Source organism: Corvus kubaryi, unplaced genomic scaffold (genome assembly GCF_017639235.1).
Source record: "Corvus kubaryi isolate FWS band 111438036 unplaced genomic scaffold, C.kubaryi_AGA036_p1.0 71, whole genome shotgun sequence".
Classification (NCBI taxonomy): Eukaryota; Metazoa; Chordata; class Aves; order Passeriformes; family Corvidae; genus Corvus; species Corvus kubaryi.
In genome coordinates this window covers 13678192-13705554 of record NW_024582059.1, presented here as the reverse complement: position 1 = coordinate 13705554, position 27363 = coordinate 13678192, and the positions used below count along the sequence as shown (strand labels likewise).

The 27363-nt window shown below is 43.0% G+C and overlaps 1 protein-coding gene across 7 annotated transcripts in view; it reads right to left on the bottom strand.

Moving 5' to 3' along the window:
* FAM13A (family with sequence similarity 13 member A) overlaps window positions 1–27363 on the bottom strand; it is a 123345-nt gene that overhangs the window by 44095 nt on the left and 51887 nt on the right. For 5 of the 7 annotated variants that reach the window (XM_042049430.1, XM_042049432.1, XM_042049433.1 and 2 more), the window contains exon 7: window positions 6946–6987. In XM_042049430.1, coding sequence (XP_041905364.1) covers window positions 6946–6987 — 42 coding nt within the window. Of the gene's footprint in view, window positions 1–6945; window positions 6988–16284; window positions 16374–27363 lie in introns of those variants that run through there. The other 2 variants (XM_042049436.1, XM_042049437.1) reach the window with 2 other exon arrangements.

The following is a 27363-nucleotide window of genomic DNA, read 5'->3' as shown; positions in this document are numbered from 1 at the left end:
TACATCATCCGGACAATGGGAACTCATATTGTGCTTCAGTTAATTATTTTCTCCTCACATCTGCTCCATTTCACTGATACGTACTGTCAATTATCTCCACAGCTAGATTATCTTTATTAGATTATGCAGCTGCTGTTGCAGAGCATGCTGAGAAATACTGACTTTTGATAGAAATTAGAAATTGTCTCCTTGGGTGACAGAAGGCAGCAGGACATTTTCCCAGTGCTGGGGGACTTCCAGAAAGCCAGCCAGAAAACCTGCATCAAGGCACACAACTGTATTAAGTGCTATGAACTTTTGAACTTGTTTCTTATGACCCTCATGCTTTTCCTTTTGGGAAGTCTGACCTCTAGCACTTCCCAGTTTTGTCTAACTTGTTTACCCAAGTCTTTTGTTCACTTTCAGAGGTGCTCCATCAGCTCTGGATAATGCCTTACTTCACACATAAGGTAAACTCTTACTGCATGACCTCCTTTCTTCTGTTTCAGCCTCAAAGATGAGAAGGTGGTATTTTCCATCACCATTATATCTCACCTGCCCCCCTAACTAGTACTCTGTAAATTTAAAAGATGTGCACTAGAGTGAGAATTACCTCATGCAATGCCTGCACCTTGTTTGGTCTGCACTGGGCATCTTGTGAGAGCAGACAAATAACTGAGCTGGATATCGAAGCCCCTCCTCCTAATTTCTTTCATTCAAGCCACTACTGAGCAAAATATCTTAGCATCCAGGTAAAAAGAGCAAAGAAAAAAACATGAAACAGAGTAAACTAGCAAACTGACATACTGCCACAGTATTTTCCCAGACTGGGTTTTCATCTATGAAGTAAATGAATTCCTGACAATGCTTAATGGCCTAACTCATAAACTATTCTTGCAATCTGGTACTAAAGACACTTGTTGCTGAGATGTATTTACAGTCCATCTGCTTTATTCAGGAAGCAAAGGTGGGTTTGGTTCCTGTTTTCAGGTTTTTAAAAGCCGAGCACAACAGTAAGAAAGCCTCAATAGATGCAAAAACTTTTCACCATCTTGCTATTCCAGCAAAGTTGAGGATGTTTAAATGGCTTTGACATAACAGATGAGAAACTCCTGAAGTTCTCCCGAATATATTACTTCAATCCATGACCTATGAAGTTCCTATTCATACGTATTTATATGGTCTAAATGCTATCCACTCTCCACACTGTGACATGCAATACTGCAAACTCATGTGGGATCTATTTTAAGATGACTACTTTATTTGACACACTTTGACCAAAGAGAAGGGTTGTGATGGCATAGAAAATGTGAAAATAATGAGTTTAAAAATAAAAGGGGTGTGCTCTTACTTACTGGGATGTCCCATCACACAGAGGACACACTTTCATTATTTTCTCAGCACCTTCACACTTTCACAAGCCCAGATCAAATTATCCTCCCTTTAAACGTGGTAAACTATTTTTTACACTACCTTGTTACTACACAGAAAACTAACCCCACAAAAAGCAACTTTCTTCAGGATTCCTAATGTTTTTCACTTGCACATCCTTTATGATGGATACACACTGACACCTACTGCTTGGAGCAGAGACAACCCTGCAAGGGATTCATAGAGGCCACATGATTCAGCTTGGTGAATTTGCATGGCTGTGTCTGTGCAGGCTCCTCTGCAGAGGAGGGAAATAATCCTCAGGGAGCCTCAGACCTGCACAGCAGCCAGGCACCCAGAGCAGGGGCACCCAGTGGCCTGGTGTTTCCTTTCAGCCAGTGCTGGTGTGAGGGACATGAGTGTGTATCACATAACAAAATCATGATCTGCGATGGAGCCCAGCACTCCTGTGGATCTTAAGACCTCTTATAGCATGTGCCATGAAGGAAGAAGTGTCCAGTGGGAAGGTGGTCAAGCAAATTTCTGAGCAGGTGTGAAATCCAGAGCAAAGTTTTCCAGTTTCTTCAGAAAACTGACCTGAGAACAAACAGCATAAAACATCTTACCCAGTAAACCTCAGGCTAAGAATACCTGACCTGCGTTATATAAAAAGAGTTGTCTTAAATAAGAATTGTTAAAAGGAGAAACAGTCAGCTGTACTGAATAATGCCCACAGGAATACTTCTAGGAAAAGAAGCAGGCAAAACTGTCCAATGCCTTGCCCTGCACTCATGGGTATTTAATGCAATCCTTGGCACTGCTTGTGATTTCAGGTCTCATTGCAATTTCAGTTTAATGCTCTGCACGTTAACAAGGAAGCTCCACACTACAAAGCTTTTGCTTTTCTCCCCTGTAATATCAGTCTGCCTTATCTCAGGCCCTACCCATCAGGGAGCTCCTCTGAAAGCGTCTCATGACTAATGTCACATCTAACACACACACCCCAGCATAAAGCATGCCTGAAGATTCCCTGCCTTCTGAAAACTCATTGCACACGTGGAGTGGAATTGTGCTTACAGGGAATTGCTGCTGCCAGATGCTGCTTCATTACCTGAAAGTGCCAAGTGTTTCTCAGTACTGATTACTCAATACAGCTGGCAGTCACAGTCTCACTGCAGAATTATGCAAGGAGCAGTACTGTGCACTTTTTAACAATCTCAACTCCCTTCGCCACAAGGTCTTGTTACAAAAGGTTTTGGAACGTAAACACCCTTCAGGCACGACTCCCTGAAACAACCACCTAGCAAGGCTTTTCTCTTCTTTGAACAGTATAGAAATCTTGCCTGGTACTGAACACAGCTGAGCCAACAAATTATCTAATCAAGGACTACAGAGAGGGAGAGGACAACCCTGGTCAGCAGTAGGTGAATGCAATCAAACCCCAGATCTCTCAAATTGGTCAAGCTGACCTCATCCTTATTATGCCCAATGAAAGAGGGCTCCAGCTACAAAATTAATAATTTTCTGCCCAAATCTATGCATAAACTATTTACACACATTCTCTCTCACATCAGTATTGTTATTTAGGATACACATCCTTCCCCCTCTGTCTAAAACTCAGGGGGAATATGTGTACCCTGGTTCACTTCTTATGGTAACTAGGACATCCATGCTCTTTTCTCCATCTTATAACATTTCTTTAATCATATTCACAAACCTAAAGCCATTGGAACACGAGTGACTTGAAACTGTGTAAGGCCACACCTGTCTCTTTTACAAGGGTATCCATACTCCTTGTATGTATGGATAAGTATACTGAAAATACTCCCTTTATATATCCACTAGCACGTGATTACTTCAACTGGAGTATTTTCATCCCATGCCTCCCTTTCATCCCTCCATGAACAAGTATGTTCATGTCCTTTTTTTTCCCCTGGCATTTCCAAATGGGAGGAACTCCCCTTTCATGGTAAAGATTTTCATTATTAGACCTGAGGTAAATTACTTTATTACTTATGTTATTATTTTTTATAGTACGTATCTTAAATTTGATGCTTATCTTTATAAATAAATAAAAATACCTTATGTATATATGACAGTGAAATATTTTATATATATATACACACACACATCTTACTCTATATAATATCTCACTGTCATATATTTTCTCCCAGAGGACATCCCCAACCCTTTCACCCCTGCTATAAGCTCAATTAAAGAACATGATTCCATTTTAGTATGCTAGTGGCCATTAAGGAAAAGAAGTTCATGACACTTAAGGAGCTCCAGCAGCAAACCCATTCCTCTCCTACCAGCAATACCTATAGGTCTCAGCCCCTCCCTACCCATTTTTAAGTTCTAGTACTCATGTCCCCTTTTTCCATATAGATGGCATGATTTAAAAGATTTTGCTGACATCAGAGAGATTAGGTATACTCCTTCCTCTCTCTGGGAAATCTTTTAAAAATAATGTGGTTGTACCAGTGTTACTGGTATGCTTTTTACAAACCCCTGTCACATTTTGTCTCATTTACTGCTTACTCTTGTACTGTTAAAGACTGTTTATTTCCTTACAAAGTAGCAGTGGTAATAAAGTCTTGACTTTCCCAATATCTAAAGAAAAAAAAAAAAAACAACAAATCCCCAACCCTAAATCAGTGTCATTTTAAGAAACAGTGTATTTATTGGTGGCATTCTGACAGTTCTGACTTAAAAGTTAAGACCTTCAGCATTTGTCTTCTTGTTAAAAATAGCAACCAGGGAAATATCTCCATTGTTAGCTGACATGGTACAGCACTGAATAATCAAGTCTCTGATTTGATCCTACTAAAACTGATTTACAGAGGGTGTACTGGTTTTGGCTGGGGTAGAGTTGATTTTCTTCCCAGGGGCTGGTATGGGGCTGTGTTTTGGATTTGTGCTGAGCACAGGGTTGATAACATAGAGATGTTTTTGTTATTGCTGAGCAGGGCTCACACAGAGCCAAGGCCTCTTCTGGTTTTTGTACTGGCAGGGAATTTAGGGGTGCATGGGAGGTTGGGAGGAGACACAGCCAGGCCAGGTGACCCAAACTGACCAAAGGGCTATTCCAGACCATAGGGCACCATGCTCAGTATATAGAGCAGGGGGAAGATGGAGGAAGGGGGAACATTTGGAGTGATGGCATCTGTCTTCCCAAGCCACCATTACATGTGACAGGGCCCTGCTTTCTGGAGATGGCTGAACCTGCCTGCCCATGGGAAGCACTGAATTAATTCCCTGTTCTGCTTTGCTTGTGTGCATGGATCTTTCCTATTAACCTGTCTTTATCTCAACCCATGAGTTTTCCAGCTGTTACCATTCCAGTTCACAACCAAATCCCGCTGGTGGGGGAGTGAGAAAAGCAGCTGGTTGCTGGCTGGGGTTAAACCACGACAGAGGGACACAATGTTCCTTCCGTCTAGCAAAAGCCAAGTATTATGCAGTGTTTGGAAGCTAAAGAGCTCTTGTTCCCACTTACTTAACTTGTTGTATAATTATCTATATGGAACTACTGCATAAACACAGCAGTGACTGCTCTGTACCCAAACATTCATGATTTACTCGAAGGATTTCTTGAACAGTATTTCAAACTATGTAAGTGTGGCTGGTAGCAACAGAAATAGATTTGACCATCAGACAGCTAAAGCAGACAGCCTCCCCTTCCTTGCCCATGGTGTGAAATGCTATTCCTACATATGTCATGCACAGCCTCTGGGGAAACAATCAGAACATTCAAAGTTACACAAAGAAACTGGCCACCCGCTCAAGTTCCCAGTTGTTGAAGCACCAGGAACTGCCCAGCCAGCACCAGCTCTCCTGCCAAATTAACTGCACCTGGCAACTGACCTCAGGAGGACACATTTCTGATGTGTTATAAACAGAAGCAAGACTTACAAGCTGTTCCCTTTATTTACAAGTAACTGTATCCCAGCAATGTTACAAAAGACAAGAGCTTGGCATGAAGCCTGTACCTCAAGGTGTGCTGCTCCCTGTACTCCTACCAGCCATTTCTACAATTCCCATCCATGTGTTTCTTCCTGACTGTTCCCTTCCTATCTGCAAGACAGATTCCCATGGAAATCCATCCCTTCATTTCAGTGGACACACTCATTCTCTGTTCTCCCCCCAATACGCCTACATCTCTATTTAAGATGTTCAAACTTGTTCTCTTCCTCTCAGAAATGTCCTTTGGTATGAGTTTTCTCAGGTCCATTCCTCGCTCCCCATCTCCTTGGTGATCTTGACAAGGTCAGCCAAAGAGAATCTCCTTCATGTATCATTTTTCTATAATCCAGGAAAGGGCTTGGAAGGACAGTTTTGAGCAGTAAGACAGATGGAAATGTAATGAAAGCCTAAAATCATTTGAAGGTCACATTTAGCCAGAAAGAAAAACAAAGGGGCGGACGATTTTTAATGCAAAGACAGGATGAAGAATTAAACTCGGGAAAATTTGAGACAGGGGAACGTATGTATGCAGCTACAAAATAATCTCCTGAAGGAAAAGGCAGAATCTCCTCGGACAATCTGGAGCTTTTGAGGCACAGACTGGGCAACATCTGCACAAATACATTACAGGGAGTGATGGTGCATCAACAGGAAGGCAGACAGGATCATGCAACCAGGCTAGTCCATGAACAATTCCCTGACACACTTTCTGCGCCGTATGCATTAACTGCACTCTTTCTGTGCTTCATGTTAGAAAAATTCTTTAAGAAAAAAAACCAAGCTACAAAGATAAACAGGAATATATGCCAGATATTAACACATTCAGACATCACTGTAAGAATTCCAATTATCACTGGGATAGTGATAATTCTCACATAAAGCACCACTGGGATTTCTTTTTATTTGTTTAAACTCTGCAGAGATCAAAGAACCCAATTATAATATCTGGCCCTTCCCTCTCTGCAGCCCTTCATTGTTAATTGCTCTGGCTCCTGTTCTTCCACTAAGTAAAAATTAAAGCATTGGAACTGAGCCTGCTACTGAAGCAAGCAGAGCAAACTTTCACTGATGTCAACAGAATGAGACCCCTTTAAAAGCAGTGACTTTGCCCTCCAGTTGGCAAAACAAGAAACAATTTGTTCGAATGCAGCATGAGCACCATTCCCTCCAGTGAGGCTTGTTGGGTACTTAAGCACTCTCCTGCTTTTCTAGGCTGCAGCAGGGAAACAGTTGCTGGATGGGCTGCTGACTCACCATCTGGTTCCTGGTTTCTTTCTGAGCAGCACATGCTGCCAGTTCCTCAAATCCTGTAGCAAAAATCTCTCCTGTGCCTGCAGATAAGCTACTCAGGCGTCTAAGCTACGTAACAAACCAAAGGAAAGAGGAAATCCATGTCCATCTTGTAATAAAGACGTTAAACCCTGGGCCTCCTCTCTAAAGACAGAAGAATAGCAACAGAGATGGTACCTACAAAGACTCATCCCACTAACTGTGCAACAATTACAAATGTAAAACTAATCCTCACTTTGATTACAGTCTGTTCAGAACCTCTGAACCCCTCCCCACATTTAATTCCAATAACAAGGCAATCCCGCACAGAAAAATAAATGAAAACAGCTGAGTAAATACCTCACATAGAAGGGTGACATGGGCCGCTCATCTTCTTGGGAGCTAAAAACAAAACATATTTTGTAAGTTAGTATGCAGCTCTGTCTTGTATTTGCAGCTCAAGATACTCACTCTTAAAAAGCAGAGATAATAAAAGTGATATTGCACCCGTTGCAGAGGTAACACTTAAGTCTATTTTGTCCTCTAGCTGACGCATGGAAGAAAGCTTTAAGTTACTTTCCTTAAATCCTGGCAATCCAACTCGTTTCTCAACGTCCACAAATGTGGCGTAACAGATCTTCTGCTAGACAGCCAGGAGTCATTCTGACTCTGCAACAGTTCTAAGGCTATTCCCATAGCAACAATAAAGCATTTTGCCAGGAAAACCAAGAGAGTCCTTTGCTGTCTGCTGTTCCAGAATTAAACAATCTGCCTATTAAAGCCAAATTTGACAAAAACCACAGATGACATCTTGAGTAACCAAAGAAACGGCCATGGCCATAGGTGCATGCATGAGGCCACCTATTCCCCACTTTTATTGCTCCTGTGGAAAGTTTATTTGAATGAAATTTCTCTTGGTTTGAGACCAGGGATTGCCACTGGCTGGCATGGAGGTCTCATGACAAAATGTTTAGTTGTGTTTTAGTTGTGCACTGTCCTGGCCCCAACATAACTACCTGGTAAGTGACTGACCAGCCCATTGTGCCTGTGCTGGCTCAAGGGTAAGAATGAGCTGGGACACAGAATCACACATTATCTCTTGAATTTTGAAGGATTTTATTTATTGGCTTATAAAAGCTGCTCTAAGCACTCAATAAAAGGGAAAGGAACATCTCTGTAGGATTTGCAGCTAGGAAATCAAGTACTCCAGGTACCTTCTGCAGCTTCCATTGGAGCCAGCATGAAGCTCCCTCAGCAAGATGAGCTGAAACTGGCCTGCAGCCAGGTAAGCACCCTGCCGTCACACTGTACAGAGCCAGAAGAAGATTTAACCATGGCTTATTTCCAACCCAGCCAATGTTATAACTGATGCACAAATATGAACACCAAACCCACTGGGGGGGCCAGAGCATGAGGGAGGAGGCAGGATACAAGGGAGTCAAAAAGGCAGACAGACAGATAAGCAAGCCAGTGCTCCAGAGAACAAGTAACAGGGATTCGACCCCCCCAACTAGAATATGGAAAGATTCATAAATAGACATATATAGAAAAGGCCTTAAAGCACATTCTGATTTGAAGGTAATACCAAATACCACGGACCGGAAGGAAGAGAAACTGCCTTTGAAATCGGCGTGGTCTGCCAAAACTTCATCACCTCTGTAAGGCAACAGTGACTGGACAGCTTTCAGCAGCTCCCCAAGAAGAATGGAGTACAGCTGCTACTGGGAACTTTGCTGCCACTTCTACAAGCCTGTCTTCAGTGGCCTGCACAAGCTGCAGTTCCCAGAGCTGCTGCTGCTGCCAGAGCCAAGCAGGACAAAGAGCAGTGCACAGTGGGAGGAGAGCGCCTGCCCGTGAACAGAGACTAACAGCACCTGAAGTGTCTTTGTGAGAAACTGCTACAGCTTTGAGACTGCCTAGAAAAAGTTGACAGAAACACAGAAATGCCCATTACTGCCTTTCCCTGAAGACAACCTGCAACAAAGGCATGGGTAAGAACCTCTGCCAGGTAGGGCTCCCTCCCCTGATGGCATGCAGTCTCCCAGCCTGCATGCATGCTATCACTTTATTTAGCACTTACAGAATTTATACTTTTTTTAAGTGTAAAGAAAGTACTTTAAATCACAAAGCTGCTGGTGAAGTTTTTTGCTATGTTCAGTTCACTGCATTAATAGCTGTACTTGTAATCTCAGTGCAAACAAGTCCAAGTAGTGGACAGAAAAGATGAAAAATCTTTTCTCACGTAAATTAAAGTTCACAGTGCCATCAAGATTTCTCTGCATCAATGCAACTTCAAATGACAAAACCAAATGCTGCTTTATGTACAAGTGGCAGCTGCCAAAGCCACACCAAACATGCTTTCTTTTCATCATAAATGCCCCTCCTTATTGCAAGGTTTGTAATTAACTTCCAAATCAAAGAAGCACAATCATACTGAAAAAGTCCAAATAATCTTTTACATTTATGCTCCCAATATTTGTTTTGACAGAGCAGATGGAAAAGTAGTATTCAGCCAGGACTTTGAATCCTCTTGCATTTTCTTCCCTTTCTTCCACAGCAACTGCAACTGGATGCTTCTTAAGGTCAAGCAAGTTTTCTAATTGTACAAAAATTTATCCACCCATACAAAGGAACTGAGGAAAACCAAATTATTTTAAGCCCATCAGCTGGGAATGGCAGAGAAAGAAGCTCTTACAGAAGTCAGAAACCAAATATCAGTTTCATTTAGATCACCAAGTGTCAAGATTTCACACGGTTGGTAATAATTGTAGCTGTGAAAAGCCTCTCTTACTCAATAGTAGTTCATACTTTTACACATGCAGCAAATGAGCAGTAGCTGAATCTGGGATGAAGCCCTCCAGGCTAACTAGTATGAAATCCAGACTTTTGAGAAAACCATAAAAATCTTCTAAATTTCTACCTTGTCCGGCAAAGAACTTATCCATTAGACAAACAGGTTTAGCAGTAAAAGAAGTTTTGGGGCTTTTTTGTTTGGTTGGGTTTTTTGTATCCCCAAAGTATGCTCAAGCTTTACATATGCTTTATGTCCAGAAGGCACTAAAAGGATGAAATAACTTTTAAAAAACCCAGTTATTTATTCAACTATCACTGATTACCTGGTCAAGCAAGTGAGTGCAAAATACAGCAGTCTCTTTTTTCTCAGGCATATAAATAGCTCCCCTAAGTCAAGGGATTAAACAGAAATTAATCATGTCCATGAAATACTTGGGAGATTACCTGACAGCTTCCTTCTTGCTAAAAACCAAAACAAATACCAGCCAAACTAGAAAAAGTCAAACCCAAACCAACCAAAAAAAATACAGCAAATCAAACTTGTTCTGTTTATTTCAGAGCTAAAGAAGTAGTATTATGTATGTTTGTGACCACCACTGAGCTAATAAAAAGTACGTCAGACTGGAAGGAACACCAGTTTAGCCCACCAGTTAGTTTAACACATCTTGGGATTTTCAGGCACATCCTTTCTGTCCCTGAAGAAGGAAACAGGAAAGCCTGGGTGAAGTCTAACTGTTAAACAATAAATTCCCGTTACAGAAGGAGAGTTATCCATTTTTTGCCTCCCTCTTTTGCAACAGGAATGTTACAGGCAACCATTCACCCCTGACATTCTTGAACAGGCAATCACAGTCTTCCTTTTTTCTGACATCTCATAGAACCATAGAATTGCTGAGAGTGAAAAAGACCTCTCAGATCAAGTCCAACCTTTAAATCATCTCACCCTTCAGGCAGAATAAGGGAGCTGCTGAGCCTGTTGTAGAACACCCATTTAGATGGAAAATTGCCAATTTACCAGCACAAGGAATACCCCTGTCTCAACCCTCTCCTCGCCAGCCTGAGCTCGCTCCCACTGCAGGTCAGAGAGTGGCTCAGGGTCCTTCCTCCTTGTTTTACCTGCACTTAATTATCACCACTTCTTCTGTCTAAGCTTCCTGGCACTGGAACCTCCATTACAAAGCTACTGCTGCTTTCCTATTCTGCATCTCTTTTCAAAACATAAATGGGACATTTAGTTGATGAAATTAAAAAAAAAAAATACTCTAGATTTTGGCTTCAGGGTTCTTTTTGTGGTTTTCTTTTTTTTTTTTTGGTTGCTGTTGTTTTGTTTCTTGGGGTTTTTTTGGGGTTTTTTTGATTGGTTTTGTTTTGTTTTTTTTTTTTACAATTACAAAAATGTACTTTGACTCATGGGTCAACATTTTGCACTGAAGATGAAGGGCCTAGACACTGTCAGGGTCTTGCTGCTCAGCCAAGGTCATGTTTTCCTAATGCCTTGCCATAGGCTCTGTTTGTTCCGACCTCAAATGTTAGATAAGGGAATGGCTTGCTTTCTATTCTACCACAGAAATTCTTGACTTCAAAAGAAATTTAATTGGTTTTTAGTGAGAACACTTTTTTAATGCAAAGCAATAGCTGCTTTTATTTTTAATGCAATCAAACAAAACGGCATTGAAAAATTCAGTGGCAGCAAACTACTAATGATATCAAAAGTTAATGCAGGTTTTGGAGGGAGGAGAAGGAAGGCTAAGCTTGGGCAACTTCTTAAGACTTCAAACTTATCTCCCTCTTGTTTTCTTCTCATCATTCAGAACACTTATACCTCCTTGGATTAAAAGTCATACAATTTTTGCAACTACAGAGGATTTTAACAATATTGCTTATTTATTTATTATGCCATTCAACACCAACAACACTAAAAACAGCTTCAAGGAAACACTGATTTTGAGACCACAGTAGTGCTTTTTGCTGAAAGTCTCATCTTATTCACAAATTTTTCAGCACTTCTTCACCCACCCAAGTCATTTCCCCATAAAAGTTATTTCGATGTTGCAAAAAATGCAAGATTGAAACAGCTCATGAAAATTTATTGCATGCTTATTTTCTCAGTAGAGCTATTTACTCCTAGCTTGTGCTTCGCAGCAGTGGGTAAAAGGCAATGTTTTCGCAAATGAGAAATAGCAGGCAACACAAGCTTTTGCCTTCAAATAAATCCTGCAAAATAAGCTTCCTTCAAATAAATACTGAGGTACATTATGCAAAAGAAGAAAGAATAATACCATCCTTGATACAAGAGTAACCATAAATTAAATCTAACATCATAACAGTGTGGTGATACAATGGTCATCATTACAGTCAGGACCTACCATCAATCCTTGAGCAATGCCACCCTTGCTCTATATCCTTAAACAGAGGGGAAGGAGGGAATGCCATACATGCACTGTTTAAAAAACAAATGCTTAACAGCTATTTTCCTGTGAGAATTATTTCCATGCCAACATTTCATTTTCCCCGAAGAGCAACTTTAGTAAGTGAAAACCATAACATGTTGTTTCAGATATTTATATCCAGTCTTCACAATAGTTGTGCCTATACCCAACCACACCTACCACAGAAACTTAAGTAAGCTACTCAGCAAATGAGCCACATATCAAAATCCAAAGCTGACAACCCAGCTTCTTTATTCTGAACTCACCTATTCTGCAAAAATATCATACAATTGCAAAATATCTCCAATTACTTGGGTGGGGGTGAACTGCTATTGGTTTAAATATTAAACTCCAAAAGATCCCACCATCTTCCCCAAAGCTGTTTCTTCAGCAGTGTTTTTCCTAAAGATCTCTCAACTAAATTCCACTGCATAGGCATCTATCCATAAGCACAACTGCACAGGCTATGCGTGAGGCGGCACCGAGACTGAAGCATACTACCTGAACAGGAAAAAATGTACACTGAAGGTGTTTTGCACATCTCCTCCTACTTCAAAGCAACATCAGAGATCAGGGAGGTATAGGCTTTCCCATGGCAAGCTGAAATGAGCAGAACTTCTTGCTGATTAAGTGCCACTGTGAGTTATAAGCAGATTTTCCATTTATATTAACATAACTGAATATCCTGGAGCCCTTGACAGCATAATTTCGTATAATTATTTTCTGCTTACTATCCTCCTAGATTGAAAATATGTTTATCTTTTAGAAAATGACGTCAATGTTAAATAGCTCACTTTTGTTGTTTCACTTCTTAAGCTAGTTGGGTCTTATTATGAAAGATGGGGCAGTCTTTCCTTTTACTTGTGGTTTGGCAGTAGTCCTCACTAGGATAAAACTAGAAAATGGCTCAGAAAGAGGCAGAATGAATGTACCAGCCAAAGTCTCACCTCTTCTCAGAATTTAACAGTGAAGTTGCATAACACACAGATACCTGTTGCATTATAATGGTGAAGAACTGTTACTAGGTAACCAGCGATTTCAGTTACAGGATTGTTTGTTAAAAGCTTGCACACTTCAAATAAAGGTATCTGAGAGGCCAGTTTTTAGGTAAATATTCATATTTTCTTGCTTAATCAGGTGGACACCCCAGAGACAAACAGAAAAGAAAATTTCCACACCAATTTCTTCTTTTAGTCAGAGCCTTCCATGCCCAGTGGTACTGAGGAAGAGCTTCCACAGGCTCCTACACTCATGTCACAGCTGTGACAAGACAGGGTACCCAGCTGTGGGTCAAATCTGAGTTTGGAAGACGAAAAATTCACATACCATTTTCCAAAAAGCTATGACTTGAGGAAGATGAGAACCACAGGTTTGAATTCCTCTTCATTCTTCCATCAGAAAAAAAACCCACCCAAACCCAAAGCAAACAAAGAAAAAATTAGATACAAGTTCTCTCCACTCTCAGAGAGCATACTTCACTTCACATCCATATTCCAGAACATACTTCATAAGGGCTTGTCAAGTACTCCCAGCACTTCAGATAGAAAGCGATAGCGAAGTCCAAAAGATCAGACTTATTTACAATACAACTTTACACAGACAAATGTTTACAAATGTGATAAAGAGAACACAGCAGACACCCAAAAAAAAAAAAAAAAAAAGTGTGGTGGAATACAAATGGTGTTCTCATGCTAAACTGCTGGGTATTTGTGAAAGACCCCAAACAAACCAACCAGTAAGGTAAATCAAACAATCCTGATAACTGCAAGTGAGGCTGCCCATGCAGACCACTGCTGCTGTACAGGTTAGAAACAAATCAGTCACCCTCCCTGCTGCAATCATATACACTTGCTAAAAATATTTCTGATGGCTTCACTCTTCCACTACCTTGACTTGTTAAGCAACAGAGGCCAGCTATCACAAACAAGGCCCAAGCATGTACCTGCCTTTCTTATCTCCTACAGAAACTGGTAGATATGCTTGGCAAAGGCAGCCCTCTGGCTTTGCACAGCTGTTGTTAAATCTGCAATAGACTGAGCTGGAATACATGAATTCAAACATGCATTAACAGCATTAGTAACGCTCTAACTAGGAAGCTAGGATACCAAAGTAAGCTAATGCTGTTCTGAAAAGATGGTGGCCTAATGGCAATAGAAGAGACAATTACTGGTGGATAAGCTGTTGGAAAATCAGTAATGCAATCCATGTGACATTCACCGGTGCCTTCTGCAGCACTTGGGCAATATAGTACCTACTGCAGTGAGGGTACAACACATTTGGCCTTCCACCTCTTCCCATGCAATGAAACATAACCCTGACATCCCCACTGTCACTCCTCCACAGCAGGTCACCATACCCCATCCCATGCCATTCCACAAATATCTATGTATAGAATGATAACATATAGTACATATGGCTCTGTGCAAGCACAGTATATGATTTTCTGGGAGACAGACTCACAGCTCACACATATCTTGATTGATACAGAGCCCTTCTCCCTCTCCCAAGTTTTACACACCAGCTACACATTTGGATTGCTTCAGCATAGGAGGGTTTCCACGGCAGGCACAGCATGGCCAGCCTTGGGGCCCCAAAGAGCATGGAGCAGGGCACCTCCAGGAGATGGGCAAGAGGGAGTTCACTCACCCAGAAAGGGAACCAAGTGTGGTTACTGCAGGCAGCTCATTCCCTTTCTTGAGAGAGAAAGACAGATTCTTTCAGCTTGGCATGTGTCCTAAATCACAGCACCTGAAGTGTGCCCCATCTCTGATCTAAACCCAGTAACAGGAACCATACACTGCAATTTGTCCATGCCCTCAGCTGGAACAGCAACATCAGCCTGTCCACCCCACAGGAAGCACAAAGTGTTATCCACGCTGGTACTAGCCAATACTAGAGGTAAAACCTTTCCCAAAGCTGACAAAAAATGCTCAAAGCCAGCAAAACTCTTCCCAAAGGAAGGAGACAACATTATACAGGGAAGAACAGAAAATAAAGGTGCAGCCTGGAGAATGCCACTGTTAAGGGATCTGGCAATCTGTGCCAAAGAAAATTAGATGCTAAAAAGTACAGTATATGCAGACTAAAAATAGATCAAGGACATGGAAAAGGAGCCAGAATTTAGGGAATTATTTTAACTGAAAAACTCAAAACAATTCTGTACCATGCTTAAGGCTTAATGGAGTTTGAAGAAAATTCCTCACTTTTGAAGTGCTGACTGCATCTCTAACTGATCGAGACTTAGTCCTTGCAACAACAACAAAGAGTCTAATCAGAGCCAGCCTGTGAAACCTATGTTCCCCTGGGTGAAGAGTCAAGAGCATAATAACAACCACTTGTTCCGACTGCTGGTAGGACAGTCAGATCCTTGGGAACATAGAAAGGTTAAAAATATTATGTGAGACTGGTCCTTCAAATAGAAATGATACACCATGACCACTTCTTTAAGACATTCAAACCATATTTCCGTTTCTCTGCAGTCATCAACATGGAACCTCACGACTGCATTAGTGCCAAAGAGACTTTCTCCACATCTACCTGCAGAGGACCCTGCACTTTACCAAGACAGTAACAGTTTGGGCAGCAATTTTAGTTACTATTTTATGGTGTTCAAGGAAGCAGCAACTCTGCAGCTTCTGCTGAAACAGCACCACCACAGTGCTGAAATGGCACAGTAAATTTTCTATTTACTGTTTTATAGATTCCAGAAAGATTGATATTCAGGCCATTCAAATACTACTAGGGGAGATAAGGACCGCTTAATTTTGAGAACTGAATGAGAGGTAAAAATAAAAAAAAAAAGAATTTGATGACCCAGTGAAAGGGATGTTTACACTCCTCCCCGCAGTGGGTCTGTGCCCTGCCATTTCAGCACCTTGACTGCAGCTGTCCCTGCCACAGTGTGGCGGGAGCACATGCCACCACAGGTACTTGCTCACAGCTGGTGCTGAAGGGAGGTGTGCGTCGGCACCCTGGAAACACCCAGCCCTTTTCCTCCCAAAACTAAACCTGCCGCCCATGCTGCGGCAGGCTGGCTGTGCGAGCTGACAGCCGGAGGTGGGCTGTGCGCAGGGGCAGCTCCCGCACCGCAGCACAGCCCCGCCGCGGGCAGCCGCCGCAGGGCTCGGGTCCGCCCGGGCGCACGGAGCCGGCGGAGCCCCAGCGCTGTCCGGGCTCCCGGTACACCTCAGAGCTGCTCCCACCCCTCACGGAGAGCGCTGTGTGGATTTCGGGGCGCTACATCGAGCCCCCTCTCCGCCCCAGGAAGCCAAAGATCCCCTACCCCCGGAGACCCGCTAATAACCCGACTTGTTGCACTGCCCCGGTGCCGGGGCGGGAACCCCACTCCCGGGCGGGTATCCCACTCCCGGGCGGGTATCCCCGCTTCCAGGCGGGACCGGAGTCCCGGCTCCCCCGTGCCGGGCAGCCCGGCAGAAGCCCGCGCTGGATCCCGGGCCTGCCCCGGCCGGACACGTACCTCTGCAGGGGCATCACCTCGCACGCCATGCTGGCCATGGAGCCGCTGCCCGCCCGGCCGCCCGCCGCGCCTCTCGCCGCGCCCGCAGCGCCGCCAGCGTTTCGCCGCGGGGAGCGCCCGGCCCCGGGGAGGGGCGAAGGGGCCGCCGGGCCCGGGTTGGCGGCTGACGACGGCCCGCCCCAGCGCCCAGAGCGCCGGCCCGGCCCCACAGCTGCGACACCCGCCCCGGCCCCTGTCCCTGCTCGCCCCACCGGGTTTGGCCGGCACGGGTTAAGCAAAAGCGGCTTCTCATGTCCTCTTGGTTTTGGGCCTGCAAGAGATGCTACAAGCTGAGCTCTAATCGCTACAGGACACCTTTGAACAGAAAGACCCCCCAAGGTCTTCTGTATCCCTTTCAGTAACCCACCGCCCTTCTTCCTAAACTTGCTCAGGGTGCAATGTAGTGTCTCCCGAGCTCCCTCCCCACGGCCGCAGCGGCGCCGGCTCCGCGCCGGGAGGGGCAGGCGCGGTGCCCCGGGCAGGGGGTTCGCCGTGCACCCACACCCCGCACCGCTCCGCGACACCTTCGCGGGGCTGCTCTGGCTCTGCCCTCACACCTTCACCGTGTCTAGTAGGGCTGGCACAACCTCTTAACTTGATCCCTTCCTGTTGCAGTAGATCCTACTGCGGTTTGAAAGGTTTGTGCTGTAGTTGGCCACCCAATTCTGACCGACTGCAAAGAAAACTCTTCTTAATATTTGAACTGAAGAGACAACTGTAGAGCCCAACTCATGTTCCCAGTGGGCTATCCTCAAGCACTCCTGCTTCTACATCTGTGGCTACTGACCAAATACTGCTCTGAAACAACAAATCACACCATTTTATTGGGTAGAAGTTTGGTGCTGGAAGAGCAGCAGCAAAAAAACCCCACACAAGGGGTGTGCCACTTGCCAGGACACAGCAGCCTTGGAAAACGAACAGCACAAAATCCACTAAGGTCTTGCACTGAAACATTTAATGGCTACTGATGGAGCATACCCAAGGTTTTACTTGGCTCCTCTGCCCAGACAGCCTGAGGAATGGCTTTCCATTTCCCCCAACATTGGACAGAAACACTTCTGCTGCTGCCCTGCCTGTGAACGATGTTATCACACTGCATAGTTCGTGTGATGGGGAAGGGGATGATCCTAATCTGATAAAGGGGCCTAAGAGAATAGAACCTTTCAACACTTTAGGTGGTACAAACATAATGGCACATATCAATCTTCAAAAATTCAAGTCAGTATTAAAAGTACCACCCGGTTCAACCCTAGTGAGGGCTACTGCTGACTTGGAAGAAAGCTGTAGCAGGAGCATAGTACCTGTTTAAGACTTCCTTAGAGATGTAGGTCACGCAAACTAGACATGAACCACATCAGCTTTCTGGAGAAGCAGCCGACACCCTCAGGTTAGCAGAGGCTATCAGACATTTCGCAGGGATGCCCAACAGATCTGATCTTTTATCAGCAGGAGGCAGGGGCGTTTTCTGTTGAAATCAAGAGCAGTGGGCAGCTGCAGCCTCACAAAGCAGTGGCATGGAGTAGAGGCATGGGGGTCAATTGAGACATGGCTTCGCTTCAGTACCCTGAACTGTCTAATATCTGCTGTCAGCTGGCTGACTGGAAGAAGTGCATTAGTAATGCTTCTGCCCATTGCCTCAGCACAAGCCTGTTCTGCTGTGACAGTCACGCCAGGCACAGCACAGGGCCCCTTTTTAGGCAAGTCAGCAATGCTGATAAAGCACTCTGCCATCATGGATCTGGGCTGCTCTTATCTGTGGCAATTAAATGAGTATCTTGATGACTTCCTATTAAATTAAATGCACTATATGTACTCATAAGCAACTAAAACTATGAGAGAAAGATTTTACTCTGATACATAAAATTACTTCAGTATAAAACAAAAGCACCTTGTACCGTTTCACAATTCAACAATAAATCAAATTGTCTTTTCCTGGCCAGTCCTTTTTTATACACACACAATTATTCATAGTTTATTACACTTCTATAAACTGAGTGTTACCATCAGGATGCCATTAAAAAAAATTAATTTTCCACATTTAACTAAGGACCCATCCATGTGGGCAAGGAGTCAGGGTTCTCCAGAGCAGCTTGCTGTATAAACAGAAGTGGGATAACTCAAATAGCTGCTGTACTATGAATTTATACACTAGCTGTTGTCATAACTTCCATGGGACTTGCTTGTATAAATAAGCTTAAAAGTACTAAGCTCCTTGACAAAGAATTCACTAACACAACAACCTGTAACAACCAGAAAGATTAATTTATGGATTAGCATCAATGAAGAAGGTTAGCTTGTGGCATCATGCTAAAATCAACCAGATGCCAACAGTAAAGATGCAGGGCTCCCTGTGCCATCAACACCTTCAGATCCACCTTTTGTTTCTGTTCTCTTCTTTTGCAATCTCCTCAATGGGTATCAGTTTTCTCCTTTGCATCCTCATATGTCTCTTTTAACATTGCCAAAACCATCACAACTAAGACGTACAAGAGCTCATGTTTCCCTGCACCCACTGGCATGCAACTTCAACAACTGTTGAAAGAAAGGCGACCAAAGTTGAAAAAATTCTCGTTGGTTGTTGCTAGCACTGCTGGTCTCCCTAAGTTTTAACTATTTCGAGAGCAGCTGCAGACACTGCAACAAAAGATTGTAACACTGAAGAAATGTCAGAGTGAAATTTTAGAAACTCCTTTCAGGGACTGTGGCCAACCATTGGTAAGAGTGGTAGTACAGGATGAAGGTCACCTTAGTTCAGCTCACACAGTCTCAATGGGCCTTTTGAATCTCTCAACTGCTAAACAAGAACACAAATCTTAATTCTTCACCTCCCCTGTTCATGGGCATGGACCACAAGTGATTTATTTGTGGCACAAAGCAGGCACACAAAAGATGCCAGAAAACTGCAGTCTTATCTCCAAACAATTCCACTTCCTTCACACATGTTTACACTCAAACCAACTTGCTACTTGACAGAGGCAGGAATTCCTACCCTCCCCCTGCCCTCTTACAATCTTTTTTAACTTGCGTAACTCAAGCTGGGCTATCACACATAAAACCTGGAATTATACAACATTGTATTTTGGATTTTCTTGTACTTGTTGAATTTGTTCTCCCATGTTAAACATGGAAGACAAAACCTCTTCTGCAAGTTTCATATAGTTCGTGCATTCCTATTTCTCAGAAAGGCCAAACTCATCTGTTGGCAGCAACAATGCACCACAGAAGCCCTTTATGGTACCACCAACCATAGAAACAAAGGATGAGGAAAAACCCTCTCTCAGGACAGGCACAGCATCCTCTCCACCGACTGCACAGTCCCAAGTGTATTGTAAATACTTCAGGAAAATAGACAGCAAATAACAATAAAAATGATAAAGTCCCTTGAAATACCAACACATACCGCCACACTTCAGCACCTGCACCAAGGCAACACCTGTGTTCAAACTATTTGATTTGCAAATTTCTTACTGAGTTTCAACAAAGGAAAAAAAACACTGGCTGGAACTAAATATGAATAATCACTTTTCTTCAGCAAAGTTTAAAGAACAACCACACGTTTGGAAAGGAAGTCTCCTGTCAATCATCATTACAGAAGTGCTGTCTCCTCTTTCTTTCCTTTTCATACTTTGCTGCCAAGTAATTTTCTCAGCATATAAAGCAAGAAGAGAAGAGGATCTGTGAGCAGCACCAGAGGATACAAGATATGTGATCTAAATAATGGATTTTGTGAGGATGTGGTTGTGTCTGCCTCCTGAAAAGCAGTTATCCCTTGCTTCACTGCACAGTCACACACAAATCAGATACTATTAAAAAAAAAAAAAGGAAAAAAAAGGTGATCTTGACTAGACTGACAAAATCTAAGGGCTTTTTGGATGCTGCTCAATATCATCAATTTATTCCCACTATGTTTATTAAGTTACACAATATTTTCCCTCTGGCAAAACATGAAATGCAAAGGAAAGATATTGCCAGACTGAAAATTAAAGAATGTACTTTTCAAAATACCACCAAAATTAAAAATGCCACTATTTACGTACACATACATATATTAATACACACATTTTCCTCTTTGAAGTGTCTATGCATATGAACATCTGCCATTACAAATGATAAATACCCTGGAAAATCTCCCACAGGCCAGAAGATTTGTGTGCACATATGAAATAAGCAAGTCACATGTAAATAGAAACTGGACTTGGAAACCATAGCCCTTCATGTCCAAACAAAGCAATTAAAAAGGCCCCCACCAAAAGGGCATAAACAGGAAGAAAGATCAACTAACATGTCAGAAACATAATTTAGTGAAAGGGGAATCCTCACAAAGATTTAAAAGCAGTAACAGTGACTTTGCAAAGCTGGTACTCAGCCCCGTTTCACTTAACAATGTTTCAATGATTTGTAAGTAAAGGTAAAATTATACTGGCTGTTGTTTTTGTATGTTGTGTGCAAGCCAGCATTAAAACTTTCAGTACAACCACATAAGAGTAAAATCTGGGAACTATGTGCAAGATGGGGGACACAACATCCTGCTTACAAGCCCTAAGTGACTGTGTGGCTGAAGAAATTATCATCATCCTCAGAGACATCAACATGGCTATTACATGGAAAATGTGGATTACGTCTGTATTTCCTACTGGGTTGGTTGCTACAAAAGACTCTGATCAGTTCAGGAATTCCCATTCCCAAGCAAGTTAGGCAAAACTGAAGAGTGCTAAGAGACAACCCATGAAGGGCACAAAAAACCGAAACCCACACATTTAGTACTTTTCAAAGAAAATCATCTGTGCATGCAGGAAACATTAATACTTGACCTAGTGCTCACAAACTGACCAAGACTCAATGGCTGGAAGTCCAAGATAGGCAAATTATGCCTAGAAATTAGATATTTTAAAGTGGTGAGAATAATCAACTACTGATGTAATTCATCAAAGATGATAGTGAAGTTTTAATGTTCTTACAAATTACAGTTGCCTCTGTTTAGGAACACCAAACCTTAGGTAAACTGTCTAGATGTAATTTGCAGAATTTTCTTACTTATTTTCATAACTGACACTCCTCTTGTCCAAAAGAGAAGCAGATTGCTCTCAGCTGACTTCATTTTACCCCTGTTCTTTTTTGCACTGGCATAGAAATATAAGCCTTGTTGGCATATCTGTGGAGAATATATTGGGTAGCTTTTCTGTTCCTTTCTGCAACTTAGAGGTCAAATTACATTTTAAAGCTAGTTAAAATCTGTTAAGGAGGAAACATATTCCAGAACTGTTCTTTAAACTTGCAGGGACAAGAGAAAAGTGTGGACCAAACTGAAAGCTTCTCAGAGCTTCAGGCTCTCAGCACTCCTGATCTCATCCAATAGACAAGCACAGAAGTTCATTTCCCATTGCAAGGGATGCCCCATGCTCCCTGGAGACCTGGATTTGCTGCTGTGGCTGCTCTTCGTTAAACAGCAGCGTCCTTTGCAAGCACTGCCACACCCGCTTGTCAGCTGCTTTAACTTGTTCCAAAGGACTCTGGCCCCATGGGATAGCCCAGAAATTATTTCTTGGCCTCTATCCTGGAGAAGGGGGTAGATTGGGAGTAGGTCCCTAAAGGGTCTCCTAGGAAAGCAACAAGTAATGAATGGTTGTGCCAGCTAATCTGCTGTGGGAACAGGGTAAAGCACGCTGAGTGACAAGGTCACTCGGTTCTTCATTTGCACCAGTTAGTTCAAGCGCTGCAGCACGGGAGAGCAAGCAAACAAGCAGGAGTCCAGTCTGGTACATGTTATTTTCAAAGCAGGCTTTCTCCAAAGCTCTGCTAATCTAATGAAATTCCTAAATTTTAGTGTCCAGTCACATTTCTCCCACTCCTCTAAATTGTTATTTCTTTAAAACACTTATTTGTTATTTCTATAAAACTGTCTGCACAAAAGCTCTTTAAAAGTCCAGCTGTTTCACACCAATATGAAAATGTCATTGAACACAACGAAGAAAACGCATTCATTTGTTAGCAAAAAGGTTTAAAAAAAAAAAAATTGAAATTAGTCCCTGGTACTCCCGCCATGATTTATATTACCTACCAAAAATGTCACTGTTTTCACACCCTCACGTCTTCCAAAAACATCCTCCCAATCCTCTACAAAATTACTATCTTCTGAAGTCCATACCTCTTCACCCTTCATGTTCCCTGCTTCCTAAAACGCCTTCAAGTGACATGCCTGTAGTTTATCCTTAGCCTTATGAAAAACAAGGATATGGGAAGGAGCTGAGGAAAGCAGAGGAACAAGCCACACCATTCACGTTTGCTGCACGCGACTTTTTACTCCACTGAAAGATAAACTGCTGTCCGTGTTGGCAAGGGAGGCAGTCTGGCAGAGTCACTGTCCAGAAAAAACCCTCCAGGAATAGCTCCTCTCCTTCAGCTGATGACGTGACTGAAAGGAGTCCTCCCTTTGCACCAGTGCCCCAGTGGCCGGCCTGGCTCCCGGGAGAGCTGGTGGGAAAAAGATGACTCGGCAGGAGAGATCAACTCTGGCTGGGAAGCACTAAAACAAAGAGTTTTAGAGCTGGGTGAGAATAACTCCAGCCCTCTGCCTAGAGCTGCAAGATTCATCTGCCACAGAAGCAAGGGAGATCCTGCTAAAAGGCAACTCTGACCAGATCCATTAAAACCTGAGTGCATTTGAGCAGAACACAGCCCTCTCAGGTCAGCCCTAGGGCTTCTTCCTGCACCCAGCCGTGTGTACAGCAAGGAACAACAGATGGTTGTTTATGCACAGCCAGATACAGCGATGCTGGGCTTAATCAGCACAGCTCACTGCTGTGCCCCTCATTTGTAACATCTGCTTTGAGCCCAGCTGCTCTGTACGTGTCCAGGCTGTGAACACACCGCTGTCCCGCTGCAGGACACTCCTGTCAGGAGTGGCACAAGTGGATAATGCAGGCAAACAAAAGTTCAGCATACATTTCATTATCAGGAACATTCAGAACAACATGGGTAAGGTCTGTAAGTTTTCAACTTCCCAACCACCTTTCAGAGTCTTGGGAAAAAAACGTATTTTTCTACTCAAGGGGCATAAATCCAGCAAAAGCTAACAAGATTTTAGAGGTGACTTCTTTTCTGTGATGCTCAGTAGCCCTGTTAGAACAGTGGTCACTTGAGTTTTTTTTCCAATTTGACAGTTTCTGAAGTGTCAGGGTGGTTTTTTAAGAAAATACCTATAAATGTTATAAAACATGGTGGAGTGTTAGTAGTGCTCCCAATCATTTTATAGTGGCTAGATAGTTCCTAACCATAATGTAGAACAATAAAAATGTTATTTTATTAGATATTAATTCCTCCCTATGTGATTCAAACCTTCTGAATGCACAGAGCTTGGAGACTGTGACAGGACCTGAGGAACTGGTGGTGGAATCTTTTGTTTCCAAGAGTCCTGTCAAGGCCTTAACAACTGGAAGTCATTAACAACCAAGCAGCTTTTAGTTTTTCTTTGCAACTACCTAGTGGCCTCTCTTTGCAGGCATCCCTAGCACAAACACACTATTTCAACAGGTGCATAATGAAAAGAAAAGCTTTGGTACAGGAACAGAACTATCTTCACACTTCCTAACTACAACCCTCTCCAGCCAAGAGGAAGGCACTGAGCCAATGAGAGAAAGTGCAATTTGTAGACAAGCAGTCAGCTTGGGATCATACTCCTCACAACAGATAAAACAAGAGGAAATCTCTCATGGCCACTGACCATGAAAGAGAAGGATTTTACAACACAGAAACAGTTCGGAGCCAAACTGATGCAAGCAAAGTGACAGGAGCAGTGAATGACAACTCTGCCCTGCCACACTCTGCATCTTATTAGACAGCCAGCTGACCACTTTGATTAAAAATATACATGTGTGTCATGGGAAGTCACAGCTGAACCCAGCAGCCTACGCTGCAACGTGCTGAACACAACGTCCAGACGCACAGCCCTTCCAGCTGAACCGGGAAATTGCAGCAGCAAACAAGCCTGACTGAGAACCCAGTGACCTCTGCCTGCTGATCTTCCTGTGGGGACTGCCTGCAGGACACAGGCCCAGGTCCCCTCTGGAGAGCCACAGGGGAAGGAATACCTCACAGCCTCAGGTGGTAGAAAACTGCTTGCTCTGCAAAGCTACCGGAAACAAAGCACTCTGTGCTGAACCTCCCCATCTGAACAATGCACCAGCAGACAGGCTAAGGAAGTTACAGGAGAGGGAACTACTCCCTGAAGTAAAAAGAAGTCAAGTCACAGTAGAGGCTCCGCTTCTTTCCTACTTGCTTGAAACATGGGTTAGTGATGGCTGTCTTGGTTTATATAAATACAAATATCAGAAGCACAAATATTTCCAAGGTTGGCTTAAACTCATTATTCACTGTGTGTTCTCCAATAAGAGGTCATGTATCCTTTTGTTTAAGAATTACTTAAAAATCATACAGATGTTTGTCCTTTATTTCCTCAGCAATTCTATTATCTGGCCCAGTCGGTATCAGAAAGCCATCAAGCTTCATGAGATGTAGGGACTTCATCCTTGCAGCAAAAGCTGGTAACAAAATAAAGACTCCTTCTAGCAGAGAGAGCAATGCCTGAAAGGCAGTATTTTTTTTCCAGCTTTGTTACTCAATTACTGTGAATTTACTGTAGTCCCTTTCTGATTTCTAAGGCTGCTGGATCCTGTCCCAGGAAACTGGAAAAGCTAATATACTTGGCTCATGGACTGAAAAGAAGAACTTTTGTTTCCATATGCACATTATGACAATAAAAGTGCATATGTGCCTTCTACCTCGAATAGGCACCAGATCTTTGTTTCATACATGATTCTTCTTGCTTCTAAGATGAACTTCTACTTCTGTGCCACAGGTCAGAGCATCAGATTCAAAATGTTCTCCATCCCACAAGCCATAATTTGTCACCATGTAAATCTTGCAAAGAGAGACAAAGATAAAATGGCTAGAAATATAAAGGAAAGCTAGAATAGTGTAATGACAAAGCCTAATTTAAAGGAGTAACCTGTGCAGGGTGGAAGAGAAAGGGCAAATGCTTGGAAAAGTACACTGAAATCCACCCAAGTGACTTGCATGGAAAAAATCTACATAATTACATGTTTCTGTAACTGTTATTACATCTGGGCTATAGACAGGGGAGAAGAACCCAGGAAGAGTTCAGACCACACCCTGATTTGCCATTCACAGTCACCTGCCTTGGAGAGACACAGAAATCACATGTCTTTGTGGCTGTGTTTTTAGAAAACTAAATGCTTTTCTTAACAACTCATTATGTAAGGCAGTTCCTGCTGCCAGCATCCCACAATGCAAGAAAGAAGGGAATTGATTGCATAGGAGGGTGGAGACAAATGTACTTGCAAAGTTAAATGAGTCAGCTTGGAAAAACTAACTCAACACAACCTAAAGAGAGAAAAGTGGCAAAAAGCAACAACATTTTACATAAAAAGTCCTCTCTGAGGGCTCAGAACAGGGCCTGCCAGAGGCTGCTACGAGCTTAATGATGCAGAAGGCAACCGTGCTTACCAGCTCCCCACCACTGCTCCAGACCTTTACCCCTTTCCTGAATCGTTTTCTTGAAGAATCCATGGCTGTTGGAGGGCAGCCCTGCCTGCTGCCTGGCTGCAATCCCTTATGTAAACCTGGCAGCAAGGCTCCTCAGTGGTAAGGCAAATTATTACTTTTGATGGGGACTGAATGTACTGGCATGGCAGACTTCAAAAACAAAAAAACCCCAAACCTAAACAAAAATAGTCAGCTAAGCAAACAACACTAGCCCCCTGTTTGATTTGTTCTGGCAACAACAGACCAGTTCTTATCACATGCCAGAGAATAATGATAAGTTTTGGCTTGCCTCAGTTTTAAACCGCAGCTGCTAAAAGGAAAGCCAACAAATAGGGAAAGTGTTTATAGTAAGCACAAACTTCTCAGTGTACAAATGTATGTATGTTTTCATACCTCAGTAACTAGCAGTGAAAATACACTGTGCCGTTAAAAAGAAGGCACAGCAGGGTACATTAACCAACCCTTTATTTTAGGGATGCTACCAGGCTACTAGGCATGTGATCCCTTTATTTTCAGGACACAGGCCAGATATAAGGATTTTTGTGAACAAAAGGTTGATGTAAACAAACCTCTTTGAGAACATGCACGTGTTAGAAAGCCAGCACAGGGTATCTGTGCCAGCAAATCTCAATGCAGCTGTGATGGCAGTCACTAACAGGAATTTGTGATCTCTGGCACACAAAGACATGGCTACAAAATACAGAAGGCTGGCTTACTGAACAACTGCTGTGGTTGCTCTAAGCTGTGGCTCTCAGGAGCTGCACAATGTTTTTCACAAAGTCTGGCTGCCATACACGCACCCACTTCCCAGCACCCAATCATTACTAGGCAAGGACAGGTACCCAGCTACACTCATTGATATTTCCCTGCACAGAGCCTAACAGCACCACAAACAACAGGATGCTCTCCCACTGAGAGATCCCCCTTCAAAACAGTCCCAGGAGTGCAAAGAGATGCACCTCCAGCAAGTGCTACAATAGACATAGCATACTTCAGTGCCCTTTCCTGGGCAAAAGATCCAGAACAGTATCAACCAAAGCCTGCAGACAGCATACACCTCTGAGCCAGTATCAGGAAAGACATCTATGCTCACCATCCTCAATCCCCTGCTTCACATTTTGCCTGCAGGAAGCATTTTTCCTCCTTTCTGAAAGTTCTCTCTTCTCTTTGCTTGTATATGAAGTTTAGCACAAAAGGCTGAGAGCATTGCTTGCAAGAGGCCCTCCTACCTTTGTATCCATGTAAATCTTAATATATCTTAACCCTGAAGTAAAAGCCATTTGAATCTATTATTTGAAGCAGTTATTTGAAGTTTTAGTACCTCTAAACATATCCAAAATCGTGCCAATTCCTGCTGCAGTTATGTGCGAACCAGAGCTTTGAGCAGACTTTTTCCTTCTAGGGAAAGAAGGAAAGAAGGAAAGAAAGAAGGAAAGAAAAGAAAAGAAAAGAAAAGAAAAGAAAAGAAAAGAAAAGAAA